This window comes from Asterias amurensis, chromosome 15 (genome assembly GCF_032118995.1).
Source record: "Asterias amurensis chromosome 15, ASM3211899v1".
Taxonomy (NCBI): domain Eukaryota; kingdom Metazoa; phylum Echinodermata; class Asteroidea; order Forcipulatida; family Asteriidae; genus Asterias; species Asterias amurensis.
This window is the reverse complement of record NC_092662.1, coordinates 539,165-560,224: the sequence shown is the minus strand read 5'-3', so window position 1 is coordinate 560,224 and position 21,060 is coordinate 539,165. Positions and strand designations below refer to the sequence as shown.

Here is a 21,060-nt window from a genome sequence, read left to right as displayed (position 1 = left end):
AAACACTTCTGCAGCAGCTCAGTTACACTTTTTGAGTTCGTCTGACATGTATGAAAACGTCAATTCCAAATGTTTTTATTTTTTTTTACAAATGTGCAAATGATTAACTAGGTATTTTTTTGAAGTGTCTGTTGTAACCTGTAATAGTGGGCCACAATGGAAGATGCCCTAGCTCAAAAGTATGATAGAATTCAGCAGTTTGCTACGCGGGTAAGTTTTTAAAGAATTAAATTAAATTAAACCTTGTAATTTTGTATAACATTGTAATTGTATAATGTAGTATGACTGTTTAATCAGTTACAGTTCATTTGTTATTGTTGTAATTGGGAAAATAAAATTTTGGCTATATAACGGATATTAAGCCTTAAAAAGGTTTCACTCCTCAGTCTTTTCTCAACATTTGTTTGCATTTCTAATTATTTAATTTAAAATTGATTGTTGTGCATCTTTAAATTTTAATAAAACCATTTCCCAAGGACTGGTTGGGCCCGAGTAGTGTTTCTCTGTCAAGGCTGGAAAGGCTCCAAGCGAATGTGTACGACATGACGCCAACCTCATCAAAAAGTCTGCGCCCATCTTCCGGAAGTTCCAGCCGTAAAGTGTACACCGAGTTGGATACAGCACCACCTCTAGCTACCAAGTCACATCTTGCCACAGCAACAGCTTGGTAATAAAAATTACTTGACAAAACTTGTGGGCTGTGAGTTTAGGACTTGTCCGCTCAACTTTAAAAGTTGCAACATTTTTGCACCAACTGCAGTGTCCATGTCTTGAGTCTACAGGCGTAACAGATAGTGGAGCTCATTACTAAATGTACATTTTAAATCAAATACTGTTCTGCAGATTTTAGTTGTTTTTTTGCCCTATTTTTACTCAGTAATGACACAGTCATTTGTCAACACATTATAAAAATGCATTGTCAACAGGGTCTTTATTTCCCTGATGCTTTGTGGAAACTTTCTTTTTATACACGCAACTAACATTTGATGTCGGGTATGTTAAAGAATGAAGTCATTTTCATCAATTTCAATTGTATCCTGCATTTGTATCACCAGGGGTAGCAATGCCTCCATCCCTGAACTCATAAAGCAACAAGGGGAACGTCAAAGCACTCGTCAGACTAGCAACCAGGGCCCCCGTCGCCCCTGGAGTGGGCGTAAGGTACCACCCAGTCCAACCCATCAGCAAGCTCAGAGGAGGCCTTCTGCTACTGAGAGTGGTAAAGATACCGGTGACTCATCACAGCGCAGGCTGGATGCATTTATAAACGGTAAGAACATATGTGAGCTTCAAGGCTTAAGGCCGAGTCACACTCCAGCTATAACAAAAATGATAACGATCACAACTCAAAGAGAACGCATTATTGGTTGAATGAGCGTGTGCGTATTTTGCGTGGAGCATTTCAACCAAATGAATGAGTTATCTTTGCGTCATGATCTTTATCACTGCAGTGTGACTCTGCCTTGAGCCTGGGGGACTTGTGCGACTAAAAAGCCTTCTGAGCGCCACAACAGCTTGGTTGTATACTCCCCAGGGAGATGAGAAAGATTACAGGGATGTTATTGACCCAATGACCAGGGCACTAATGTAAAGCGCATTGGTACGGTTATTGTTAACTGCGCTATATAAGAGAACTAGTTATTAATGACTTGAATAATGTTTTATTTTGGGGTTTACAGTAAAAGGAGCTAAGTATGACCCTAAGAGTAGACCACCCAGCGGCAGAGGATCGAGACAAACGACGGGGACAGCCCTGGCTGAGCTGATGCTTGGCGTGGAGGATCTCAGCAGGATGGACGTGGAGAGCACTCTGGAAGAATTCATCAGAAATCAACCTAGTCCAGGAAAACTTGATCTTGGTAAAGGTTTTATTTTATTATTTTTTTGCAAGTTTGCCCCAAACAAAACCACTCTAGGTAAAGGGGCTACAAGAAGAAAATGATTAAACATGAAAATAACTCGGGAGAGCTGGAGGCAGGAAATGATCCTCTAAAACAGTCCAGATTGTAGGATGGAGGGAAACATCCACAAATGATGGCCGTACCATTCAGTTTAAGAGAAGTACGTAAAACGAAAAACCAACTTGTTTTTGTCTTGACCTGTTTATACAGCCAGACTCTCTGCTGCATTTGGGGACCATCCATCACTGATTGCTCCTCCCCCTGTGCCACGGGGCTCACCTAATCCAGATGATGAGGAGGCGTACCTTGAAGGAGAGGGCGTTGCATCAGAGGGTGGAGACAACGCAAGGCAGGAGTCCCCCTACAGAGAAATCTTCGTTAATCAGGTTTGCTTTGTTGAAATTTTGAACAGTGAGTCAATTGTAGGCCTAATACTTCATGGAGGCAACAGGCAATTGCCTCTATGCCCCCTGGTAATTAATTGCCTCTTGCAGGTGCCCTTGGAATTCTCCAGTAGAAGTTTACAATTTCCTCATAGTTTGCCCTTTACCAAGGAGAAACTGCCTTGGTGCCCTTGTCCTTTTGAACGAGATGCACTCAGGTCTGCAATTTGCTAAGTTACATTTCAGTGATAACCGGAAAAGTATGCGTATTGATTTAGAGCATTTTTTTTATTTTATTTTTTATTTTTGGTCAATTCTAATATACTAATCCTGTAATTCTGTCATAAACATATTTAATTTTTAATTTATAGCCAGGAGTTCCGCAGCTTCTGAGACGCCCCACCCCAGAACCTGTAAGGTTGTCTATGACAATCCCTGGCATGGGTGAAGATAGTGAGGAAGAAGAGGATGATGCTGATGAACAGGAGAACTGGAGCGATCTAGACAGGTTAAAACCCCAAACTCCTCTTCAAATCGTTATTTCTTAAAGCTAGCAACCCATTTCTGCTAAGCACAGGAAAGCTTAAAAGGGGCTACCAGCACACAATTTGTCATTGGTTCCCACCAATTTTGTTTGACAAATTTTTGACTGGTACAAATTTCCACTGATATTTTTAAGTTGAAGAGAAAACTGATAAAATAAAATCTGTCGGTTTGATTTTGTTTGTTTAGGTCTGACAATAAGTCGTCTCCCAACAGAACACAACCTGATCTTGAGCTTCAAAGTGTAACAAGTGAAGTGTTAACTCAACTTGACGATGCCCCAGGTAGTCCCATTTCACCCCCTTATAGGGACCAACCTACACCCCTAAATACCGACAGTCAAATCAGGATTGTTCCAACGCACTCGACTGAAACAAAGAACGAGTTGGATGATGGTCAAAAGAGGGACCCCTTTGAGAAATCCAGAGGCAAACATTCTGTTCACATAGCCGAGGAGCGTAATGTGACCATCGACATAACACCCCGCGACATTTTGAAACCTTACATTCCCCGCCCGCCTCTTGAAAAGCGACGACCACAAAGTGCTGTGACAAATAGAAACCAGAATGACTCTGATCCGAATGACAAAAGCATCGCATCCCGAACATCTTCAAGGCCAGCTACTGCCAGACCAAAGTCATCAAGACCCAGGGTTGCAAGAGTTGGAGTGGAGTATGGCGACACTGTGGATCATTCCCATAGAGAGAATGGAGCGCCAGCTCAATTGCATATGAGGAGAGCTGAAGTTGAAACAATGATGTCTCGGATGGAGTTAACTGATGAGGAGTCAAACGACGATGCCAGACCGGTGAGACAGGTGTCTCAGTCCTCCCTGAGCAAGAACTACTACGAGTTGTCGAGGGAAGCATCCAGCGGTAATCCCCAACAAGGCGCGGTGTTGACGACCAAGACAATCCGGCTGGGTGAGAGCGGACTGATGGAGCAGAAATCGGTGTCAGTGATCAAGCAAGCATCTGAGCCGTTTCGGTCTGCTCTGCATCGTCAAGACAAAAGTGGGAAAGAGACGGAAGGGAAGAAACTGAAATCTGGAAGTGACGAGGACAGCTCTCAAAAGACACATAGTGCTGTTCGAAGACCAATGAAGGCAACAAACTCAGTAAGTCTCAGAGATTCATGTTCCATCAAATTTTATTTGCACAAAGATCTGGACTGATCAGGGCCTTATTTAACTAAAGGTGATCAGCAGATAAAATTGCTTAGCAGTTTTATTTGCTTTTAAGTTTTTTAAGCACGAGTAAGCTGTGAACCAGTCACAGCAACTTGCATTTCAGCGTGGATTAATGAAAATTATTGATTCTTTTCTGCAAATATTCCAAGAGAAAAACTTCTTTGTTTTATAACTTCAGGTTAAGATAGCTTCTCCAGGGAGGCCTGAGTCCAGAATGGGTTACAGACACGGTGATACAGACGTCAGCACAACCCCAGGGGAGGGAGCAGAGGGGAAAGCTAAACCCGAAACAATCGCTACAGCTAGGAGGGTAAGAGAAGTAACTTTACTGAACTCCTCATCTTTTTATAAGTTTTGTATTACATCAGGAGCCTTATGCAGAGTGGGCTTCAGCACCAGCTAGGCTCTGGCAATGTTTCCCTTTAATGTTTTGCTATTTTTTCATAATTGAAATTTTCAAATTCCGCTTTTGTCTGTATAGGTGTCTACCAGACCGGTCTCGGCCCCGATTAAAAGACGTGACGCAGAAACATCGTCTGGAAGGAAAAGTCCAGGCAAGACCGGCCGACGACCACACTCAGCAAAACCACCAACAAATGTAAGTACGGATTGTTGAATATTTCTTTTGGTTTTACCTACACCGTTGTGTGTTAGCACCATATACTCTTTCTGTGAAAAAATAATAGGCATATATAACTCAGGGGGATTCGAACCCCCAACCTTTGAAATTCTAGAGCAGTATATTACCAACTAGACCAAACATGAAAACAACTTGAATTCAGGACAAATCAGGACAATTAATCAAAGGTCTCCAGAACTTGCATTTATTTGTACACATACATAATGTTTTTTTTTCTGTCAATGATGTGTAATTTTGAGTGCCTTTTTGAGCGATAAAAGGCACTTGAATGTTAGTTGTTTCCACTGTCAGAAACATCCAGACAAGCCCCTTTTTCTCTGTTTATGACGTGTCCTTGGTTCTTTTACATGACACAACACATGACTTAACATCTCATCTGAAGGACGAAGCAATTACAGTGAAAGAGTATCAAATAAAAAAACACTTAACACATTGATAGACTTGCAATGTTCATACTTACATAATAAAGGACTCTATCTAATGGCAAATAAGTACATCACAAAACTGAAATAGACTTTGGTAACACTCAGTTTCTTTTGTTTTAATCAATAAATTTCATTTTTACATAATATCTTTGATATTTTCTGCCTAAATCTATTTATCTATCCGCATGCTTTTTGTCTTTCTGTTGTGAACTAGATGGGGACTGACGGAAAGTCAAGTGCAATTGTCACAACAACTCCAAAGAAGCGGTAAGTGCTCATCAATTTATTACTTTCGGTTTTTTGTTTACATTTTGATATTGTTGTCCTTGAGCTTAACACTTCACACCGTAATTGTTTTGTCCTTCAGATGGGACATTAAGCAATGTGTTGTGTAAGACATATACACTTATCATTAAAGAGAAGGGGTTTATCTCTATACTTACAACTTACACTTAAGTGCCTCTTAACGCTTAAAAAGCACTTATAAATTGCGCATTAATCATAGATAAAATCTTGTAAAAATAAATGCAGTTTCTGCAGGATTGGATTTGACCTGATTTATATCGGGGTTTTTGTTCCTTGACCTCCCTTGGTCTTCAATTTTTTTTTTTAAGAGGTGAACTGACCAATACAGATAATAATATTAAGCTGGCATTTACGGAGCGCCTTTTCCAGAGAATGCAAAGCGCTTGGATGTCTCCAGATCAAATTAAAATTAAAATGGCCCAGTAATAAAAATCACTATCTCTGAAATGGAAGACCTCGCCCTAGTTCTAATAAAATCCGCCTGTAGATTTCTTGGAGTTGTGTCTGGACTCAAAGTGTCTATAAACTCTTGAAATATAAAACACATACCTTCGGAGCTTCATCTGCAGACCACAAGGACATTGTTAACCATTTTACACAATTTTTCATATTTATATAATTTCATAACTTGGTAAATTTCAAATAATTTTGGATTGAGCAAAGACAAATTGACTTGATCCTATGACCTGCGCAACATGCTGGCACTCTACCAACTGAGCCATCTAGCCCTATGTTGGCAGTCTTCTTATTTGTCAATTTACCTTTGTTCGAGGGTGCCAATTAGAAGCCATTCAACCTGTAACTGCTGTATAGCCAGGAATCACACCAAAGTGTACGATACAACCTGAGTAGCGGCAGCAGACAGATATGCATTGTTGTTTCTTCAAATATATCAAGTACAAATATACACCACGAGGGATACTGATCCAGGGTTCCAAAGTTCAAATCCTGCTCTAGTCATTTCATTTCATTTCATTGGAATCACATTTCGTGGCCCACAGGCCAAATTACACATGATTTACAATAATTAAATAGTAAAACTAAAAAATAAAATTCAGGTAGAATTAAAAAAAGATATTAAAAAACACAAATTAACAGGACTGGTGGAAAACAAACAATAATGAATTGCAATAAAAAAAAATAGCACTATTAAAAAGTTTTCTTTGTTCAACCACCTCCATGGTTCAACCCTAAAACATTTGGACAAGCATTTTTGGCAAGAAAATTTAACCACACTATCAATAACATGTGGCATGTTGTGGCATCGCTGGAGTCCAATCTAAGATTGCATTGTGTTGTTTGTTTAATTTGAGTTGGAAATTGTCTGTCTGTAGGTTTGTTGACTACAAGAGGAACAGAGAGGCAGTAAAAGCTCTAAGAGATGGGTCGTTGAAAAAGGAGAAGAAATTCACAAAGCAAGGTACAATCTGAAACATCTTGCGAGCAGTGTTGACTTTGAATTTCAAGTCTGTGTGTGACAACTTTATTCCTCCAGTCATTGTTATTTGTTTACAATTTTTCTAGGGAGAAAGTAATTTTGATATAAAGCCTTGGAACGACACTGGTGACTGTTTTCAACGGGACTTTGAATTAATAATAATAATAATACTATAGACTTAATGTAAATTCAATTCATTTTTGTGTGTATTTGTTACGTTATAAACTGCTAATGTTGTCAACTAGTTTTGAAATAATTAAAATTACTGGTTATTTTGTAAACTACATTTGGGCATTTAGCTGCTGTATTGCAGTATTTTTAATTAACTTATAATAATAGTATACATATTAAGTAAATACCTTGTATGTCCACCATTTAATTTGTTTTTTTTCTTGAATTAGTTGTTGCCGTTGAGGAGCCTAAACCAGTCTTCTGGTATCCAAAGAAACCGGTCTCGGAGTCCTCTGAAGAAGAACCAATGGTAATTGTATTTTTGTTATTTTAGTTTCTTTACACTTTAAGTCTTGTGTGTGATGCACTTATCATTAGCGGAAAACGATGAACCATAGTGTTGCTGGCAAGGATGGCTGTAGACTTATGGACAAGTCGTTAAATGTTTGGCGCGGTGATAGCAATTATGCTCTCGCAACTACCGTCCCATTTACCAGCCAGTAGTGAGAAGCTAGTATCGTGGGAGCAGTATAATTACATGTGAGCATGCACTGTGACAAACATTTAATGACTTGTCCACAAATCTATGGCTGACTGCAGATTGTGCTGTATCACCTCAAGTATACATAAAATAAATTGGTCCTATAATTCAAATGTAGAAAAAACATTTTAGCGCTTTGAGATGCCCGTCGAGTGTGATAAAGGACTATACAACAACTGCGTATTACTTTTACTGTTGCTATTTTTATATTTTTCAGCATTTTGAAATAGAAATGTGCATGCAGATTGCGATTTTTACCAACCAACATTCTTCGGTTTTGAAAATGCGACACTTCTCTTATTGATCATCCATTTTTTCATTGGTAATTTTTGAAGTAAGACTTAGATCTTTTTGAAAGTCAAGCCTTACTGAATGGAAGCCACAGAGGCCAATGACCTCCGATGACCTCTGAAAGTCAAGCCTTACTGAATGGAAGCCACAGAGGCCAATGACCTCCGATGAAATCCGTTGTCCTCTGGTCATGGCCTCGGTCCACCTTCAAAAGTTTCCCAAAGACTTTAAGATTTTTTCCAATTGAAGTGCCCTTTGCAAAATGAAAATGGCCTTGCCCTTTCATTGATGACTCCAGAACTGGAAAGTGACACACATTTTTATCCCTTTTCAACTCAAACCAGTTTTACTCTGAAGCCAGAAAGTGATATATTATGAAATAAATTCCCAAGAGACAAAGCCCAAAGTGGTTTTTACTCGTCATATTATAAGTCCTTGAAGAGGTCTTTGTGTCAATGTGGGGATTATTTAAGGGGAAATTTATATCGGCAATCCTGATGCTTTCCCTCCAGGTAATCTTTGTCAAAACAAGCTCCCAAAAAACCACAGCTATCAAAACATATTCAACTTCCTGGGCAAGCAAGGCGGTCAGCTGTCATTGTAGATGCTTGTTACCATGGAAACTGAGTAATGTGGATAAGGCAGTTCAGTGGAGTGGGGTTGATGAAGTAGACACGCCAGCCACAAAGGGATTTAATCTCATCTATTGATCAGTTGATCAGTCTGTGACGTTGATACTCTCTCGATTTGTGTGACGTTGATACTCTCTTGATTTGTCCTCGCAAACACTTAACGACCAGCTTGAACGACAGTAGCAACAAGTTATCTTTGCTGATATTCATTTAAAATGTCTAAGGATGAATAAGGAGATTGGGTTCACACATGAACAGATTTTAAAGACCCTTCTTGGTTTCTTTCAAAAGGATTTGTGAACAAGCCCTGTTATGTCATCCCCTATATGTTACGTAATTTGTGGGAGCTCCATTTTGTCTCGGAGTGCTTTTTAGGGTTTTTTAGACTTTTTTTCCTTTTTTTGAGACCCATTTATGTAGCACCTGGTGTTGGTTTTAAAAGGTGCTGACTCCACTGCTAGAAACATCAAACGTGGGATTCAAACCAACGACCTATGTTATTTGAAAGCAGTCTCTAGACCTCTGTGTTTGCCCTGTACCTAGACATTTTTAAGTTTTAATTTGTTTTATAATCTTCACAGGTAATACCACTGAGTGTACAAGAGCAAGAAATGGAGACCATGCATAGAAAATTGTTAGAGCGTGGCGTCAATGTTTCCGCCCAAACCCTGGCAAGGTAGGACGAGCCCTAAGCTCATATCACATATCATACATTGTCTAGTGTAAAACTACTATGGGCTGGTTAACATCACTTCTCAACTTGCCCTGTGGGCTACTTAACAATGTCCCCCCTACTTTCATTTTCAAATGTGGAGAAGACATTTTTAAAATAGTCTGATATACTTTGGAGTTTGTGTATGTAATTTTATTTAACCAACAAGATGGTTATTTTCTCTACCATTAAATCAGAAAGATAATTTGTTTACATAAACATGTTAAAATTTGGCCTAGTAAAACTTCCCGGGGGCAAGTTAAATGCACAAGTTTCTAATAATGTGCCAAGGCTACTACCCGGTACATGATTATTTGTGTTGCTGTTCTATTTCCACAGGGGACTTTTACCACCCACACAAAGAGGATATGATGACTGCGTAGCAGACCTGCCACAAAAAACTTCCCTCGGGTAAGTCAACAGCTTCTGTTTAATAGAAAACACTTGTATATTGGAGCTGTTTAGGAGGGCTCGAAAGGTGGTTCCACTCACCTAGGCCGTTCTGAACAATAATTTGTGTTCTTATTTGGTCTACCATACACCGATGTGTGTCAGCACTGTATACTCAGAACTTTCCTGAGTCCTGTGAAAAAATATCACAGGCATATTACTCGGGTGGGATTCGATAATCAGTTTATAAAACTCTATTAATTGTTCCTGCGGCCTTTGTTATTATTGTTGATATGCTTATTTTTTATTTTTTTTATAAGTTTTCTTTTCAGATGTTTTGACAGTAGTTTCCGGAACATAGCTCAACAATAATCCGTAGCTTTTAGAAATTTGATCAGGAATCAATACCTTTCAGCTGATATTAATAACATATGACTACAATGATTAAAAAAAATGTCAAATTATACCCACCCTCTCCCTTTGACAGCCTTCTCGTTTTGAAGGCAACCTTTTTTTAACAAAACACTTTAATTAGATCAGCAATTGAGATTCGTACTGTAAGGGCTTATCAAAGCGAAGTCAACAACTCTTAATTCAGAAGAATACTTTGATAATTGTTTGTTAAATAGATTTATTTAATCTTGCCCAAGTTGCATAACCCAAGGGGTTACAATAGTTGCACTGGCTGTAAAAATGATTTGGGCTCCCTCAGGATGTGTGGACTACATGTGTTTGTGGAGTGTTTTGGTTGGGGCGTTCGGGATGCATGAGTCCCCATGCTCATCAGGGGCCAATTCCATGGCTCTGCTGACCGTAAGTAAACAAAGTAGCCGCGCTTCCGGAAGAAGGAAATTCTGCGCTTACGTTAAGCGTATTTCATGTGTTAGCAAGGAACTTTTGCTTGTGAGCATGCTTGCCTTACATTACTAGGCATACTTTCGTGGAGAATGGTGATCGTAAGCGCAGAGTTTGGCGGTAAGCAGAACCATGAAATTTGGTCAGAAACATTTGCCCAATCCAAAGAGCTGAGTAACTATAAATATTCTCATATTCATGTCTGGACTAGAGTGAAACCTAATCAAATAGCCTTGTCATTAATTAATATCAGCCGAATACGAAACAAAATTACCGGACAAGGCAAAAATTACTTCATATAAACTTTAAAGGGACATTGAAAGAGAAAGAACATTTAAAGAGTTGTTATGGGAAAAAAAAAGAGTTGTGACTTTTATCTTTTAATTATGAGGAATTACAAAGTCATAATTATGACTTCTTACTTCTATATCTCATAAATATGACTTAAAGGCAGTGGACACTATTGGTAATTGTCAAAGACTAGCCTTCACAGTTGGTGTATCTCAACACATGCGTAATGTAACAAACCTGTGAAAATTTGAGCTCAATCGGTCATCAAACTTGCGAGATAATAATGAAAGGAGAAAACACCCTTGTCACACGAAGTTGTGTGCGTTTAGATGGTTGATTTCGAGACCTCAAGTTCTAAACTTGAGGTCTTGAAATCAAATTCGTGGAAAATTACTTCTTTCTCGAAAACTATGGCACTTCAGAGGGAGCTGTTTCTCACAATGTTTTATACCATCAACCTCTATCCATTACTCGTTACCAAGTAAGGTTTTATGCTAATAATTATTTTGAGTAATTACCAATAGTGTCCACTGCATTTAATTGGATAAAAAGATAAAATTATGACTTGAACCAAATCATAATTATGATATATTAATCTTAACTGTGTCATATAAGACACAGTTTCTTCATGTTATTATTAATTAATTTTCATAATTATGACTTGCACCAAGGTTTAATTGTGATAAATTATATAAATTATAATTCATTTGTGTTTTTCTTAATGTCTCTGAAAAGGTTGGGTTATAGATTTTGTTTGTCTACGTAATGCTGATTTATGGACAAAATTATTAATAAGATAAAATAACAGTTTCATGTTAAAGTTTCAGCATAATATACAGCCTCTACCTGCTGAGAAAACAGCAACAAAACTGTCATAGTATTTTGACAAGAACGTTGAACCCATCCATTTGTTATAATGTTTATTGAAATAAACCATGGAATGAAATTGATTGTGTTTATTGAAAACTAGAGGATGTGAATGAAATGACTCTTCTATGAGGTACTTTCCCCATGAGCTTTAGATTTATCTTTCCTGCCGGGAAATCTTTATGTCATCATGGCAAATTTTAACAGATCTTACAGGGTTAATATCAATGCATTAATTTTGCTATCTTTATTTGTGAACTTTCCCTGAAGCTTACTGAATCAGCCCGAAGCCTGGCTCGGAAATCTCTTTCGGAAGTACAAGTTAGCGGAGAGGGCATTAGGTGAGTACCTTTGTTGGTCATTGAGTTAACTTGCTTCAATACAGGGCTACTTTCCTGCAATACAAATTATATTAAAGTTGCATGGCCAAATTTTTGTGGAAAGACATTTTGGGGGGTTGAGCAAAGAAGAATCAACTGGAGCGGGATTTGAACAACGACCTCCGATTTAACGTGGCGCTGCGCCCTACCACCTGAGCTATCCAGCCCTATGTTGGCAGTCTGCCTAATTTGTCAATATCTATGCTTGGTTGGGGGCGCTTGTCACAAGCTATTCAACCTGTAATTGCCTCGTAGCTAGGGATTAGTTTACGATAAAACCTGGGAAGCGGCAGCCAGGGGACCACCTTCAGGGGATGTAACTTTTCAAATATTTCAAATATCAAGTTATAAATCACAAGAGAATTTGTAAATAAGTTAGGATTGGACAAAGATAACCTGATAACAGTTGGGTATGGGCCAACAGCATCCTGATTATCGTACCGATGCTTTATAATCCAAGCTCTAGCTCTTTGTGGGTAGTCGCCAGTCAGTTTCCCCTGTGGTTTGTAACTTGATCAAGTATTTCAATCTCAAAACTGTTTTTCTCTGATGCTGATGATGCTCTTTATTTTCAAAGTGAAAAACATACCGAAATTCTCAAGTGGCATGGACAATGCAAAATCGTTTATGGACCTGGGATAGTGTGAGGACTGACAACGATTCACTTATAGTTTTCAAATTTTCTGCCCTGATCATTGACAGATTATGTGTGCAATATCTTCAAAATGAAAGCTTGTTACTTGGGGTTAAATTTCCAGACATTTTACCTGAAAACAGCAGTGCAAAATATCAACAAGATTAGGTGATGAAATACAGAACTGAGTTGTCTTTGAAGGGTTACAGAAACGGGTTAAAAGAGCTAAAATTGTGTAAGAAAGTCATAAAATTAAACAAAACAAGATCAATTATGAGTTAGTTTTCCAACTGGACAAGTAGACATGCTCCTTCCCAATCGATCCCCTCCCCCAATAAAAATTCATAAAATACAAAAATTAAATAATTCACAAAGATATTTCTATTTTTTTAAATGAAAATCTGAAGGTGTGAAACAGTTTGCAAAATAATAATCTTATTTGAGAATGGCAATAAATCAAGAATCATATACGAATAAATGTCTCTGCCGAGTAAAATCATAAGGAAACCAGTCATAGTCTATATTGATTGCACATGGTGTTTTAGCCGGTTACCTTACTACTAAATGTCCTCATATTGTATGTTTTAAGATGTCTATAATTCAGTTTGCAGGAACACCATGTAGATATGTCTATTATGTTGTGTAGATTTGTTCTTTGAGAACTCGTCTTGCTGGAGATTTCATATAAATAAATCATGAATAACAAGTTGCTGAGCAAATTGTTGCCCGGCATTCGTGGATTAAGGCACCAAGTTTCTAATATAAATACTGTAGTCGTTAAGAGTCTCATTGTCAATTGGCTTTAGTAAAGTCATCCATCACGCTAATTGCATGTTCCACTGACTGTGATATCATCAATAAATTCTAACAGAGCTTGATCGAAATCTAGGATTGTCAGCTCGCTCTCCATTGGTCGTGAATAGCTCCCTTGCATGCATCAACGTCGAATCCTAATCTTACCAAAATACCCTCTTAAAGGATTTATAGGTACTATTTGTCCCACACAAAACACAATCGTCCACAGATTTCTATTTATTTTATAAGGTTTAAAAATAATGATGGTAGAAAGTTTCCTTAAAATATTACTTGCTGAGGTGTTGTAGTTTTTTTGAAATGAGAAAAACATTTTCAAAATAGTTTTCATCTCAGGGAATTGTTTTTGAATGCTAATCTTGACGACTATGAGGCTGAAACTTCTACAGGTTAATTATTACATACATCTTCATTCACAGTGAGTAGGGATTCATGTCATGGTCAAAAACTTGATCTACTAAAGGTATAAAAACCCTTTACAAGTGTAATACATCATTGGTTTTTGAAAAGAGAACACTCATTTCCATGTTCTCGTTCTCAAAAAAGATGCCATTCGACGATCCTTTGTAGTCTCAACCATGCGATGCAAACTACAGTCCTGGAATTACCTGCAGACCACGAGGGCCATGGCCTTTGTTGCCTCTGGTCTTGGCCTTGGTGCCCCTTAAGAATTTTCAAAAGGGACCTATGGCTTTACATCCCATCTGAAAGACGAAGCAATAGTGGTTAAGTGCCTTGCTTATATGGACAGACAAGTGTCACGAGCGGGACTCGAACCCACACCCAGAAACCTGAGAGCTTGAGTCGGGTACTCTTAATCGCTCGACCGTCATTGAAATTTCCAGAGTTACAGGCCAATGGTCATCATCTCAGTGCCATCTTCACCACAATGCCAATAGCTGTTGTCTCCCCCGTAGGTGACTTCTGCAAATTGGCTGCGCCGCTCAGCGTCCAATAGATCAAAAACCGAAAGTCCACTCCATTGTGTCAAATTGTTCATCCAATTGGCTCAAGGTTCTACCCTGGAAAATGCTGGAAAACCTGCAAACTCTGCAAACTTATCAATGTTTAAAAAAAAAAAAAAAAAAAAAAAAAATACCCTTGTTTGGTGGATAAAAAACTAACTGCAAATTCAACTTTCAATGTGCAATTAAAGTAATAGAAACAAATAAACGAGCTTTGTTTCTGGGAGAATACCCAGCTACCCTATAGGATCCAATTTCATGCCTGCGTTTACTGGGATTTCTGCAGACATTTCGTGCCTGATTGGGTTTTGGCAAACATTGCCTCATCTGTTTGAACTACAGAGTGGCATGAAGGAATCGGGAAAAGCCATTGCAAACTCCTGCGTTGGGAGAGCATTAACCTTAAAGGCACTGAACACTATTGGTCAAAGACTCAATGTATCCCAACATATGCATACAATTTGAGCTCCATTGGTCATTGAAGTTGGTAGTAAAATAATAATTAAAAAAATTTAAAAAAATTGGTGTGCATTTTGATGCCTGAGGAAGGTCTTGGGGCTGAAGTTTTTCTATGTATCAAATATTTTAATGAGAAATTAGCTCTTTTTCTAAAAGGGTGTTATCTTAGAGGGAGTCTATTCTCACAAGGTATTATATTATCAACAGCTCTACGTTGCATGTTATCAAATCAGTTTTAATGCTAGTATACTTTTACTTTTTACCAAACGTGTCCAGGGGCCGATTTCACAAAGCAATAAAATTCATCGCAAAACAACATAGAGATTTGTTTTGTGACATCACACTTTACTTAGCAACTTTGATTGATTTGAAGTTACGACCAATTTGAGATCTTTGTGAAACCGGCCCCAGTTCCTTTAAATGTCTGCTTCATTTGAGGATTTATTTTGTTTTTCAGTTTTCTAGAGTATAGGGGCCTATTGAATAAAAAGTAGTATGTCAATATGTCAACAACAAAAAGTTAAACATTTAGTATTTTTAGTTTTCCAAAAAAACCTACAAGGGAACCTTACCTTAAAATAGTTTAAATACAGCTACAGTGCTGCTCACACAAAGTAAATATAATGGTCAATAATGTGTTTGAGTATTCACTGATCTACATACATATGACCCTACCTTTAAAGCTACCTCACTGAGCATTCCCACAGGTGCTTCATATTGAATAAGTCCACTCCTAATTTGTCCTTTGATTAAAGATGTTTCATTTCCCCAAAGCCTCCTCTACGGTCGATGATGCATTGATGTACAAACTAGCAATAATAGGAGTGTCACAGATAATGATGTAGAGTCTTTCCACGTAAAGCTATATATAGCAACCACAGGCCTGTGACTACAGACGCCACAGAGACCACTGTTGCCCTAGTCTTGGCCTTTTTTGCCCGATCAACATTGTCTTATTACAGACTTAAAGATTTTCCATGCGCCCTTTGCAAAATGAAAGTCCAGACCTGCAATCATGAAGTCATTTTCCAATTTGACTTCTCAAAGGCCACTTTTATTTGATTTGTTTGCCATTTTTGATTCGGTTGACCCACATACCCTGATGTCATCTTCTATTGTCAATTCTTTGTACTGGACCCATTTTGGGGGGTCGGATTTGTCATATTTTACTCTGCAATGTGCACTATTTTCAGGCACTGTCCACACTGAGGCCCTCACCACTATTATTTGACTACCAGGATGTCAGACTACATTAGTTATTTTTAAACTACTGGATCAGTCTTGTTTTGAGGGAGTCTAGTTCCGAATTATCATAATTAGCAGTGGGCAGTGAGTACAATTTTTTTTTTGGTTTTTGTGAGAAAAAACTGTTGTTGTAATTGCGTGCAATTAGAATAAATGAAAAGTTATTAGGTTGCGTGGAGTGTTGAACAATGTAAAGGCAATTAAGATGATTGAAAACGTTTTGCTCAACACCAGGCTGCCCATCCCATGTGGGTTTACTGACGATGCAGTCCTAATAAGACAGGATTCTCACGGGAATCCTTGTCTCAAGATTTAGTTATGTTACTTCACTCGACAAAATAAAGTGACAAATCGTTTCCCATAAAAAATTCATCGGCCATTAAGTTTTTTGGACTGAAAACGAAGAAAGGATTTGTGAGCGGATGAATTATAAACGAGGGTTGTGTGTGTGTCAACCTGCACGTACACACTATGCACTGGAGATGCTGTGATGGATTTTATGTAATTTACGGACCTCTGTCTTCTGACAATGACTAGAACAGGCTCATGGAAATGTTGAAACCAATTAAGAACTCAACCCACGTCAGTGCCCTGTATCCACTAATTGAAAGTAGAAGTCACCGCTGTGTCCCCACCTCATTCCCTGCTTACCTCCAAGGCACATGTAGTTGTTAATAAACTCATTTCAGAATTGAAATATGGCTTGTCATGGCCTAGAGGTTTAAAGCACCGGACTCCAACTCTTGTGTTTCTGATCAGCAGAGTGTGGGTTCGAGTCCCAGGCAAAACACCTAACCATGGTACTTGGTCTTTCGGTTGGACGGGACGTAAAGCCGTTGTCCCTGTTTGTTGTGTAACACACCTAAAAAAACAGTGCATGTATCAAAAGGGGAAGGGGTTCCTTCCGGTGTTTCTGGTTGGTTGGCAGCATCTTTAAAGATACTTGGTGTGTTTTTGTCCAATTTTAGCCAAAATTTAGAATGGCTATTGTTATAGACTCAAGAAAGTAGTAAGCTTTCTTTTCAGGTATTGCACACCGAAATTCGCCAATTAAAAATGATTGTTAATTAAGAACTACAAATATAATTATCGGTGTTCGAATGGCTACTTTTACAGACTTGATTTTTATAGACTCGAGAAATTTATTTAAACTTTCTTCAAGGTGTCGCACAATACAATCCGCCAATGAAAAGAACTAAATATAAATAACACAGGCTGGTAAACGTTGTTTTTGAAAGAGCAAGGGCACCGAGGTATTTTCTCCTTGGTAGAGGGCACCCTATGAAAAAATTGTAGATTTCTACACAAGCATTTCAAGGGCACCAAGGCAATGACCAGGGGGCATGGAGGCAATCCATTTTGTTGCCTCTATGAAGTATCAGGCCAGATATAAATATAGGAAGTTTGAATGGCTTCTTTGAAAGACTCAAGAAACCTATGGTTTCTTTTAAGGTATTACACACAATTAAGAAAACAAATATTTATTACTCTTGGAATCCAGAAGATATCCAGGCGTGTTTGCTTTGTTTTTGAAAGGGCAAGGCCATCAAGGCAGTTTTTCTTCTTCTACTGCATAAAAAGTTGACAATTACCAAATATGTTCAGTGGCTTTAATCATACCATGGTAGAGATGGTCCTTATGCTGTCCAAAACTGGCTTTCATTTTCTTTGCAAAATTGCCTATCTCCTATATGCAGGGTATTCATTGTCATAAACCTTCATTTCCGTCATTGGTGTTGCCCCCCCCCCCCCCCCTGCCACTCCGCTCATTTGGCTGACGGCAGGCAAGACAAAAACCCATTAGTGAATTAGACTTTGAAAGGACATCCCAGAAAAAGAAAAACAAATTCGTCAAAAAAACATTGGACTGTCTTGGAGAGCTTCTGGCAGCTAATTTTCCTGAAGAGCTTTAACAGAAAATGAAAAACGGTTGTTTGCTTGATGTTTGGAAAATGACCGAAGAAATATGTTCTCGGTGTGTTTCAACGGTCTACTTTGTGTTAAATACACATAAACCTGTCTGGGTAAAATTTAAATGTTTGGGGTTGAACAACAATGACAAATATTTATGAATGTGAGGAAAATTGATTGATTTCTTAGTTGGTATATTGTCATTTATTTATTTTATCTTTTTCTGGGGCCTGACATTTCAACCATAGCAGGGTCTTTCTTGAAGGCTAAAAGAAACTAGTGACAAAAGAAACTAGTGACAAAAGAAACTATTGAGTATTACGCAAGTTGTCAATTGTGCTTGTATTATTGAATGTACGACAGTGTGTCATCGTTCTACTATAAGTGTCAAGTTTGATTTATTAGATGTTATAATTATTATTAATTATTCGGCATAAAAACACATACAAAATACAAACATAAACAAAACAAAACAAAAACCAGGGACATATGCCTGGAATTAAAAAGTTTACCAAAAAACTGTAACCCGAAGGCCTTCAATTCCAATATCCCTGGCCATATATTAAAAATCCATTATTATTTAAAATAAAATTATAAAGACATGAAGAACATTAGACAACCACAGAAAGATAATAAAAAGTAAACAATTAAGGGGTAGATTAAAAAGCAATGTCTGACAGAAACAGGCGAGTATTAAATGTCATTTGAGCATGTATTATTTGATCTACTCACTCGCGTACAGTTGTTGTTTGTTTAGATTATCTTCCCATCCTATAAAGGGAACTCTGCAGACTCCCACAAGGAGTTATTTTGAAACTGATGAAAGTTTCCTTTTCATCTTGCAGTAAGAGCTAATGATCGTATGACCTTGCAGGCTGAGATGGAGGCTAAGCGGGCCGCCCGACCGCCGCGGAGCAAGAAGAAGAAAAGCACCGGTAAGAGAAAGGTCAAAGTCAAAACGAGGTAGTACCCTTACTGGTCCAATGAGGATATAATTCTACCAGTAACAAACACAGACTTTGAGAAACAATCAGCGCCAACCTTGGTTTGATTGACACTCGGCCGATAAATAGTAAGATAACGGGAGACTTCTGGAGAATTGTCAATCAAAGATTACTAATCAGGTAGCTATCCCAATTCAGGAGCTATTTTATTGCTATCTCAATTCTTGTGTAAATCTATAGATACTTCACAGTGTCTTGGGCAACCAAACCAACTGGTCCCTAATTGGGAATATATCATAGTTTGGGTAAACTTGTACCTTTATTGAAACCCTCGTCATTCTTCTTCAGACTTGGGTAGTAACCACCATCAATGGGGGAAACCCCAGTCACCATCATTGGGGGAAACCCCTAAGCAGGTCACTCTTGTTTTTACTCTGTTTTTTTTATATTTATTTTTTATAACAAACACCCCCAACAAACAAACAAATAAACAAACAAACAAACAAACATACAAACAAACAAACAACTAAGCACAAAACATTTGGGCTAAAACATATGCTATCCAGTAAAAGTTGTCAGCTAAGAAACCATTCCATATGCAACATTTGCAGAATCGGTTCTCACCATATCTTTGCTTAGAAGAAAATGATTAAGCATTATATTCTGCTTAAGCAACTCTATGATACTTGGCTTAGTATTATTAGTTTATTAGTGTATGCCTGCGATGTGTCATTTCAACAATTCGTGGGAATGTGTCACTCTGCTTTACCACCCCCCTCCAATCCCCCTTCAATTTAATTTTAATATTTGGAGTGGAGGAAAAACGTTCAATTTCGCACGTTCTGGCAACAAACTTGATCCATAACTGAAACAGAAAGATGTGCCTTTTTTACTACGTAATTTTTGTATTGCAATTACAGTTGATATATTTTATAATATATTATAGTAGGTATAGGAGATAAATATTATATATAAATATTGTTCCATCTTGAAATATACTGTTTTTGCCGTGTGGTTAAAGATTTATGTTTTACATAAAATTGTTTTGAAAGCAACTTTTATTTTTGAGAGATCAGATTTCCACAAATAAATGTTTGTAGTTTTTGTTTGTATTAAGTTAACTGTCATAATGTTTTTTGTCCATTTTATTTTGTTTGATTTCTTTCATTTTTGACTAAGTTCATATAACCGGCCCTTGTTAAACGGTTTGGGTACTTAATTGTGATGATCTGAAGACACAATAGGAGTGGGAGGGGAGTCCTTGTTAAACGGTTTGTGTACTTATTGTGATGATCTGAAGACACAATAGGAGTGGGAGGGGAGTACACTGTGCTTTATAGCAAACAAAGAATGCGTCCTATTATTTCTCAGAAACATTTAGTTTCCTTGAAGTCATACGCGAAGCATCATTAGATAAATTGGTATAAAATAAATCATCGATTGCCATGGTTTTACATCAGCCATTCAAAAAAACATGACAGGGCAGACTTCCTGTTTATTCGCAAGGAACACGTGTTTGATTTGAATTTTTCCCCGTCTTATGTTTTTGACTATGTAAATAACCCATCGTAATAAATGCCAAAATATTTTTGTGAATTATGATCACGAAGCAGAAATGCCTTATTACACCAATCAATTTCACGCAAGCTATTCGCCTGGCACACATGTCGTAATTTAGAAAAATAAATCATCATAAAATGTAGAGTAACAGTTTCTTAAAAAAAAAACATGATTTGAAAAAAATGAACGCAACTGGAGTACACGATCCTGTGTTTCCCCTCCCGAATGGTAATTGAATACTGCCACAAACAGTGGGGGAGATATACACAGATACATGGTTGAAATCTGAGAACTTTGAGTACAATATCGCTCAATTTACAGTTAACTTTTAAAGCATAAATATGTCAATCTCCTGTTTATTTATTTGAACATGTTGACCATTATTCCCCTACCCTGACTTTACAATCATCTATCGCAAATACTCGATGCGCGCTGTAGGCGCATGCAAGCTAGCGATCACTTCGATCATGCTTCGATCTATACGTGCCTCATTCTACACTGTAAAAAATTTGTGTGAATTCACAGTAGCTTTTTTGTTGGAAAGAATCAAAAATGAACAGCAGAAGTTGCCGTT

The 21,060-nt window shown here is 37.9% G+C and overlaps 1 protein-coding gene across 1 annotated transcript; it reads left to right on the top strand.

Annotated features, from left to right (window-relative positions):
* Window position 1: 1 nt before the first annotated feature.
* On the top strand, window positions 2-20,957 carry LOC139948344 (uncharacterized). Its single transcript, XM_071946481.1, has 16 exons — window positions 2-210; window positions 477-667; window positions 1,056-1,270; window positions 1,680-1,859; window positions 2,112-2,287; window positions 2,656-2,792; window positions 3,017-3,944; window positions 4,195-4,326; window positions 4,498-4,614; window positions 5,296-5,348; window positions 6,722-6,807; window positions 7,227-7,306; window positions 9,042-9,136; window positions 9,512-9,583; window positions 11,846-11,916; window positions 18,828-20,957. Exons 1-16 carry the CDS (start codon window positions 157-159, stop codon window positions 18,947-18,949), a joined length of 2,709 nt encoding a protein of 902 aa, XP_071802582.1. The 5' UTR covers window positions 2-156; the 3' UTR covers window positions 18,950-20,957.
* The last annotated feature ends 103 nt before the right edge of the window (window positions 20,958-21,060 follow it).